Consider the following 8954-nt stretch of genomic DNA (forward strand, 5'->3'; position numbering starts at 1 on the left):
TTAAAGAAGAAATTTTCTATACAGAGACATAACATATATAGAATCTTCTCTCAGATTAGCCTGAATACAGGCTAGGCAACAAGTAAATAGAGAGCAGCCCTCCGAATAATGACTTGGAGTACTTGTATATGAAAAACTTTATGTGAGCTGACAGCGTGCTCTTGCAGTCCAGAAACCATATTCTGGGGTGCATCAAATGAAGTCTAGCTAGCAGGTCAAAGGAGGAGATTCTCCCCTCTCTACCCTGTTCTCCACCTGGAGTGCTGTGCTCAGCTGTGGGGCTCCCAGCATAAGAATAGCATGGAGCTGTTAGAGTGGTCCAGAGAAGGATCATGAGGATGATCAAAGGCCAGAGCACCTCTCCTGTGAAGACAGGCTGAGAAAGCTGGAGTAATTTGGCCTAGAAAAGAGAAGGCTCCGGGGAGACATTACAGCAGCCTTCCACAATTTGAGGGGATCTTCAGGACAGATGGGAAACATTAAGTTTGACTGCATTGCAGGTCTATTATATGAACCTACTTTGGATACTGTTTAACAAAGGAACATTTTCTGAATGCCCAACTTTGGAAGAATAAGGTTGGAGGTAAGTAGATTAGCCAAAACCGTACCTGAAGCTGATTGCGATTCTTCTCTGTAAGAAAGTCAAGTTGAAGATCATGTAAATAATAATGAAATGACTTCCCATTACGATCACAGAACAATAGTGATTTGTTAACAAATTCCTGCAGTATATCTTCAACTTCTTCAGTTTCCATATCCCAAAGAATACAGAGCACCTAAAAAAGCACATTAAGACAGAAAAGATAATCAGAACTAATATCGTAAAAGAATAACAGTAAACTGACAACAAAACACATGGTTAAAATTATAGACATTTTACAAACTGTAGTAAATTCAGTAAGTTACCAGTTCTTTCATACCAGACTATGGTATGACAGATAACACAAATTACCCCTTCATTTGTCCATTTGTGCTGACTTACAGTGGTCATATCTTTTTTTTTTTTTTAAGAAAGACAAATTTCATAAGAGTTCTCAAGCCCTCAGAGAACTCAATTACTAGTTAGTACAACTAACTGAAGAGCTATACATACAGTGCACATTAAACCAACATTATGAACAAGTTTAGTCAGTTAAATTTTTTAGTTTCACTACTAACAATAAAAGTCATGATATAACAATGGATCCAATCTACCATTTATTATTATGTTGAATACGACAAGTTGTACACAATTACAAATGTTATTACTAATTCATTGCTTCTAACTCACTAAAAATCACGGAATATCCCAAGTGGAATGGGGTCCACAAGGACCACAGACCAACACATACACACAAAACAACAACAACAAAAAAACCCACACTGCATTTCTGTTATTACCTTAGTAGGTACTTTAACATCTTTTGGAAGAATAGAGAGGTCTTTATAGTAGTCTTTAAAATCATTATCCAGTTGCTCAACACTTATGGACATTGCTTCATCAAGGGCTTCATAATCATAAGACGAAGATTTTCTTATTCTTTTAAATTGCTTGTTCTGCAGCTGTTTGAGATAGTACTCCCAGCGACTGGGGAAGTCTCGTAATAATGCACCTATCAAGGATATCACAAGAGGAGAACCTGAGGGAAGAAAGTTAATTTAATCTTAGAGGTTTTCGAGGAACAATTCAATAGTTTAGTGGTTGAATAAATCAGGTAATTTTCCCAATTTATCAGTAAAATTCTTGAGGTGTAGAGAACAAACAAAACATGTTATCCACGTAGACATCTGCAAACCCACCAAATTATTCTAAGTATACTGAAGAAAAATACACTGAAGAGAACTACTTGAAAAATCATCATGAGATGCTTTTGTTTAAAGAAACAGAAGGCATCCAACAAACACTTGTGTTTTACTTAAGGGATACAGTATCAAGGAATGTTCTCTCCTCTTTAAGTCAAATCAGAAGAAAAAATCCATTCGTAAGTTAAAAAGTGGACAGTATCATACCTTTGCATTCTCTTATAATGCAGTTAGCTTGTTCTGGCAGTTCTGATATTTTCATATTCACAAACAGGGATAAAACCTCCAGTCCTTTCTCATGTGCAAGTCCACTTTCTACATGAATCTCATATTTATTGCCTAGACACAGAAACATAGGGAAAAATAAAATAATTTTTTTAATGCTGTGGAAATGAAGACTATTTTCTGATAAAAATCTGGAGCAAAGGATCTGATTCATGATTTTATGCATGGTACTTTAATATGCTTAGTACTAGGAATAGTATAAAAATAGTATAAGTAAATAATCAAGTTTTCATTAAGGAAAAAAAATGATTTATAATCTAGTAGTTACAACTGCATTATGTGCATGTCATAGCAGTGAATTCTTCATACTGTGATCAGTTTAACAGCAGCAGCATCACACAGGCTGATTTATCCCACTGAAAATCACTGCACTCTTCAATGTAGATGTTGAACTTTTAGGATAACATTTAACATGTATTTCATGTAAGAGCATAAGGTCTTAGAGAACAGTCTTCTAAAACTTTGTCACTTGTGTACAAGTTGACAGACACAGGTTCTGTCAGATTCTTTTAAAAGCTCACAAAACCAAACTGCATACATATACAACCACAATTTGTAGTGCAGGATAAGAAACTGTTCCTTACCAGACACAGCATCTGTTACACTCCTGTCCCTGCTGGTGATAAGAACTTGACATTGATTATCAAATGCTTTTAATACCCAGGAATCCCAAATATCGTCTAGGACCAAAAGAGACCTAGGGCAAGAAAAAACATTGCAGATTTCAGATCAACTATTAGTAATAAGACACAGTATTTCATCTTAATAATGAAAGAACATTTTCAGAATTAGTAACATACCACTTAATAATTTTCTTCCACTAACATGTAAGGTATCTTAAGAGGGCTTTAAACATTGTGGTAAAAAGCTGAATGCAAGTATCTCCAGAATAAAGTTTTTCATATTTATTGCTTTTACGTTTTTTAACCATTTTACCATTTTTTTCCAATTTTTACCATTTATGGCTGCAATTGAAGTGCACTTGATAAAGTTTTGAAGAATATTTCCATTAGAAGATGTCAAGAAAATCAGAAATATTTACTCCATTTTTTAAAGAATTCTGATTGACACAAGCTAGAGATAAACTTTGTGAGATAAACAATTTCAACTTCCTCTTAACTCAGAAATTTTGGTACTTTTAACTCAAAAATTAGGATAAATTTATTCTCAGAAAGAGCAGTCAGGCATTGGAATGGGTTGCCCAGGGAGGTGGTGGAGTCACTGGCCCCGGTTTAAGGAAAGGTTGGACATGGTGCTTAGGGACATGGTTTAGTGGGTGACATTGGTAGGGAGATGGCTGGACAAGATGATCTTGGAGGTCTTTTCCAACCTTAATGATTCTACAGGAAAACAGAAAAAGGGAAAGCAAAAGATGAAAGAGTTAGGATGTTCTCTTATGTTTTTTTTTTTAGAAAGAGAAACACGTAAACATAACACAGACACTTTAGATGATTAGACCAAAGTAACTGACAAAACTTTCCGAGTAAACGAATAATGTTTCGTTTTACTGACATCACCTGGGATATTTGCGTAGCATCAGCAAACGAAGACGATCTTTAGCCTCCTCAATGTTAAGTGGTGGTCTCTGTGAAAGAGTAGAGTCATGTTCTAATCTACTACAGAGATTTTGTAGTTTTATAAGGAGCCCTGCTTTGTCCTGTTTTCCAACAGAGATCCAGTGAACTCCTCCTGGAAAGTAATCTGACAGGAACAACAATGTTAATCATGCCTTACATTAAAACTAGAAGTACTTATAGCAGCTTAGAATACCAATCAAGAATTCAATTTAAATTAAAATATAAACTGCAAAGTCTATTGCAAGCCAACCTTAAAACTCTACTGTTAACACACGATTCAACAAGACTACTGTTTTTTATTTTTAAATGAACAGGCTCCATAGGGCAAGTTCCCACAGAGAATTCACACTGCCAATGATGCTGCCCCTCCTCTCTACTTGCATTCCTGCCTAACCCTTGACAAATCCTTCTGCATCCAACCTTCCTGCTACTCTGACTCAGCATTCATTGTTTTCACTCTTCAGAAAGGGACTGGGATGTGAAATCATCACAAAACAGTGAGTAAGAAAGCATCTAGAGGAGTCAGCTGCAGCAGAGGATGCTGTATTCTCTATCATGTTTTCTATTATCTCAGTTGCATTTTCTCCTCCAAGTGTCCTATGCAGAAAAAATACTAGTAAATTATTTCATTTATGATACACTGACTGTAAGCTAACATAATTCTAGTATAATCACACCACAAATGTGTCATTATTAAAATCTGTTACAGTTTGAGCATGACTTTTTAAACTCACATAGCATGGGTAAAAGTCTGACTCAACAAGCAGAGTGCAAAAGGAATAAAGACTAAAATGATTATTTTACATTTTACACTGACAGAAATAACAATTTCAAGTTCATTACGGGTGTATCTACTCTCATAAACCAAAGCAGATTCTGTGGTGAAAAGCTATTCTCAATCTTTTTTCTTACATTAGTAAAATATTAATGGTCCTAGAGCAAAAATGACTATGAAAGCTATAACTTGCAAGCAAATATTTCAAAACCACCTATGGAATTTAACAACATAAATACTAAATTACTTTTAAGATGACATAAAAATACTTAATCATACACACCCAATATGTGTATACTTCTAGCAATCTATAAAAACAGAGATGTTTCTATAAAAGTACCTTCCAAGAGCTGGTGATCCCTTAAAGCTTCTGCTGTTAGAACAGTCTTCCCACAGCCTGCCATTCCATAAACTGTGACCCAGCCTGGATCACTTCCCAAGCAGTACAGTTTCTGTTTAATAGCATCTACCAGTTTTGGCCGAGTGACAAACACAACCGGTCTTTGTGGTACTCCTCCTTCACAGAGAACTGTCTTAACTGAAGTTAAAAACAAGAAACGTGAAAATGAAAAGTAATTTCTAAATATGACAGCTCTTCAAAACAAAGCAAAGTAGAAACAAAACAAAGAATTCTCTACCAATATCTAGTGACCTCTTTCCCCTAGCTCATGTCCCATACAAATGCTCTTAAAGCTACTGGACTAACACTACCAGATACTGAAAAAATAGTGCTTGTTTGACATAAATTACTAACCAGGTACCAACTTCTCACCTACAGTAGTGTCCCAATTATTAACTATATATTCTGCAAGCTAGACCTAGTTACATCAATCCCAAGAAGGGAGAATAAAATTAACAACACCAATAGAAACTATGGCAAACAAACACAGGAGCTCAACATCACTATTCCCAACAGTCAAGTCACTTTCTCAGCCAGAAGTTACTGTCCCAAGGACACAGCAGCAAAGAAAATATGCTATGTAGGGTTTTTACTTTGTGGCACACAGCATTGCGGTCCCTGCCAGCCTTCCTTTGATTGAAGCTAAGACAGCAGGACTTGTAATAGGGCAGCTAAAGCATAGCAGGAAAGTAAATGGGCACCTGATCTGTCCACTGCTGGCCACAAAATGGACTGCAAGGTGTCGTGCATATTATACTAATTAACTTCAGTAAATCTTATGCAAGTAATCAAAAAACACGTCTCTATGTTGCTTCTTAAAATGTACAGTGCCAAAAATATACTGTAAGATTCGTTATTTAGTGAATGCAGTAAGAAGGCTCATTCCATTAGAAACTACCAATTTATTTTATAACAATCGAAGATGACAATAACGACAACTTAAGTTTAGGAACTTAGAGTAACTAAAAGATCTGGTTGAAAGAAATAACTAAGTAATTAGATCAACTGTTGGTGTTTGCTGGTGAGAAAATATAGGTTAATCTTCAGGGGAAACGTCAGAATTTTGGAGGATGCAGCTAGTTAGAATGTTAGATTCAATTTCTTTAATATATACACGTAAGAGTCTTTTTTCAACTTAAGTAAAATGTTACAATTTACAAAAAAACAGGAAGTTTCCAGCCTTGTAAAATACACATTACTAAATAACATTTTCAAGATGACCTACAAAAGTCATAACCATCCTCTCCTACCGTATTAAATATATGAAATACAGGAATATCGATTACTGTGCTAGCAAAGCAAATGAATGCACTTATTGGTTACTCCTGCTTCATTGGAACAGGTATTATAGATAGTCATTTAGCAAGGAATAAAAATACAACTTCTCTTTACTTTCAAGCACATGGATTGCTGTAGTTACACTTACCATAAGAAGTCATTCCATCCAGAGAACTCTTTCCATTACCAGAGGAGAAGACAGGAATGCCATCCTGAAGAAGTGCAGCAAGATCTCTGTACCCTTCATGAAGTAGTGCATTATAAAAGGATCTATATGAATTATTATCTTTTGTAAGAATAATGTTTATTAGCATAGATGCTCGCTCCTTCTGTGTGTTCTAGAATAAATATTAAAACAGATGTTATACAAAACTGGGAGACTTCAGAAATCATCTAATCTATCTCTCTGTCAGTTATAGACCAAGATTATAGTTACAGAAACAAGCTTCAGTTTGAGCAAGCCCTCAGCTCAACCTGATGAAGCACAATAAAAACTGCAAGCAATGCTTACCATTAAGAATTTACTGAATCCAGAAATGATAGGCAGAAATAATTATTTTTAAAAGGGACAATAAAACACGTAAGCAGCCTAGGGAGATTTAAAAAAAACAGTGAAAAATGATTCTACCTGTTGTTTCACTTTCTCTTCCTCCTGTAATGTTAGTACTTGGTCAGCTATCATATGATCCATAATATAAGAGGTCTTGATGTCTCTCTCCAGAGCTTGACGATTCATAAGTAAGTAATTTCTACTCTTCACATCCATGTTTCCTCGGCGTGTCTTTGTTTCTTCAGTGTGTCTTCAGAAAAGAAAAAAAATAAATAAAAGTCAAGCTGGAACCAGAACATAACTTACAAGTACAATGAAAACAGTTTTAAAGTATCTTATTAATTTTTATGTTAGAGTTGGAAAAAGTAGCAGAGCAGATGCGTTAATGAAAAACAGAGTGAATCTTCAGGCAAGTTGCTATTACAAACTGCAGAAATTTAAACAATTTAGTTGTTTTTCACTTCTGTTCTGATAAAATGATTTTTATACTACTGTTGCATAAGTTTAGTTACACTGCTTGAGTCCTACTGGTCCAGCTTGGCTGGACAGCACAGTAGCATCAAGAAAATACAGAGGAAATTTAGTATCATTCCTCTTCAACAGAATAAAAAAGGTACATTAAATATTTAAGTTTTAATAGTTCACAAGGTACTGTGAACATGCATAATAGTCTTCAGGTATTATATAGATACCAGATGCTATTCTCTTAAATCAAAACATCCAGATGAATGTTACCATAATTAATCTACTAGAGTCTAATACAACATTCAGTTTGGGGCCCCTCACTATAAGGGCATCCAGGTGCTGGAGTATGCCCAAAGGGCAATGAAGCTTGTGAAGGGTCCGGAGACCAAGTCTTATGAAGAACGGCTGAGGGAGCTGGGGTTGTTTAGCCTGGAGGAAAGGAAGCACACAGGGCAGACTTTATTATGCTCTACAACTACCTTAAAGGAGGCAAGGTAGGAATCAGGCTCTTCTCCTATGTACCAAGTGACAAGACGAGGTAACAGCCTTAAATTTTGCCAGGAGAGGTTTAAGGTTGGATATTAAGAAAAATTTCTTCTCTGAAAGGGTTGTGCTGCATTGGAACAGGCTGCCCAGTGAAGTGGTTGAGTCTCCATCTGTGCAGGTCTTCAAAAGCTGTGTAGATGTGGAGCTTAGGGACATGGTTTAACGGTTGACTTGGCAGGGATAGGTTAACGGTTGGACTAGATGATCTTAAAGGTCTTTTCTAACCTAAATGTTTCTATGATTTTCTCAACTGCTCCACTTGGAGGCATATAAAGCTCATATAAATATATATATATATATATAAAGACTTCATGTAAACATATAAAGACTATACATACAAAGACTTCACTCTTTAACAACTAATGATACTCATAGTAAACCACTTACACATACACACTGTGTGCATAGAAGTTTCCATTAAAAAAAAAAACAGATATGTACTGATAATTTTGGGGGTGACGACTCAAAAACATTAATTGAGGTCCTTTACCACATTTCTGTCACCTTATGTTTACAAGAACTTGCAGAACTAAAGATTCATGGCCTGTGCAAGCTTCTCACATACCTGCTAATTGTTTCTGTGTATCCTCACTTCACCCTACGTACCTCAAAATTTTGAAGTCCTTGGATCGTGTAATGGGGGCACGAGGACTGCTCTTGCAGTTGGCAGCACTGGGCCGAACTACAACAGAAAACAAACCCTCACAGACTCCCACAACATCAACCCAACGACCTCCCGCTCCAGGCCTCCCCACAGGTGCACTCCAATACCATCCATGGACACACGACGGAGCACCCAACGCTGCCAAAGGCTGGGCTAAACCTTCCTTCGGCAGCCCCCGGTGCACAAGCATACGTTTACACGCTTCCAAAATGAAAGCTATTTTGGGGGGAAAGATTTTCCAGTACTGACCAAGACACAAATTGCTCCTTTCCCCCGCACTCCCGGGCAGGTACCGAAGCCGGTGGCGCACCGGGGCGGGCTGCAGGAGCTTTCTCTTTCCCTTTCCCCAGCCGCGCAGCGAAACCAGAACAAAAACCGCAGCGGCCGCAGCCACCTCCCCACACCCCGCCACGACACGGCCGCCCCCACGGGGCCGCGGCCGCTCTTCCCCCGATGCGGGAGGGCGACGCCGGTTACCTGCCGCTTGGAGCCACCAGCAACGAGGCCTCGCCCGGAGCAGCAGCCGCTCACCGCCCGAGCGGCGGCCCACGGGCGCTTCCTCCTTCCGGGCCCGGGGGCGGGCGGAGCGGCGGGGCCGTCCCGGTGCCGGCGGCAGCCCCCGCCCCGCCCCG

At 38.1% G+C, this 8954-nt stretch overlaps 1 protein-coding gene across 4 annotated transcripts in view; it reads right to left on the reverse strand.

The window, feature by feature from the left end:
• Positions 1–8927, reverse strand: part of APAF1 (apoptotic peptidase activating factor 1) — a 33451-nt gene extending 24524 nt beyond the window's left edge. For 2 of the 4 annotated variants that reach the window (XM_035336544.1, XM_035336554.1), the window contains exons 1-10: positions 8800–8927; positions 8265–8340; positions 6726–6897; positions 6246–6435; positions 4760–4957; positions 3585–3768; positions 2652–2764; positions 1990–2121; positions 1381–1619; positions 609–776 (exon numbers count right to left, since the gene is read on the reverse strand). In XM_035336544.1, coding sequence (XP_035192435.1) covers positions 609–776; positions 1381–1619; positions 1990–2121; positions 2652–2764; positions 3585–3768; positions 4760–4957; positions 6246–6435; positions 6726–6863 — 1362 coding nt within the window. In that variant the 5' untranslated portion in view covers positions 6864–6897; positions 8265–8340; positions 8800–8927. The remainder of the gene's footprint in view (positions 1–608; positions 777–1380; positions 1620–1989; positions 2122–2651; positions 2765–3584; positions 3769–4759; positions 4958–6245; positions 6436–6725; positions 6898–8264; positions 8341–8799) is intronic. The other 2 variants (XM_035336527.1, XM_035336536.1) reach the window with 2 other exon arrangements.
• Positions 8928–8954: the final 27 nt, after the last annotated feature.

This window comes from Oxyura jamaicensis, chromosome 1 (assembly GCF_011077185.1).
Source record: "Oxyura jamaicensis isolate SHBP4307 breed ruddy duck chromosome 1, BPBGC_Ojam_1.0, whole genome shotgun sequence".
Classification (NCBI taxonomy): Eukaryota; Metazoa; Chordata; class Aves; order Anseriformes; family Anatidae; genus Oxyura; species Oxyura jamaicensis.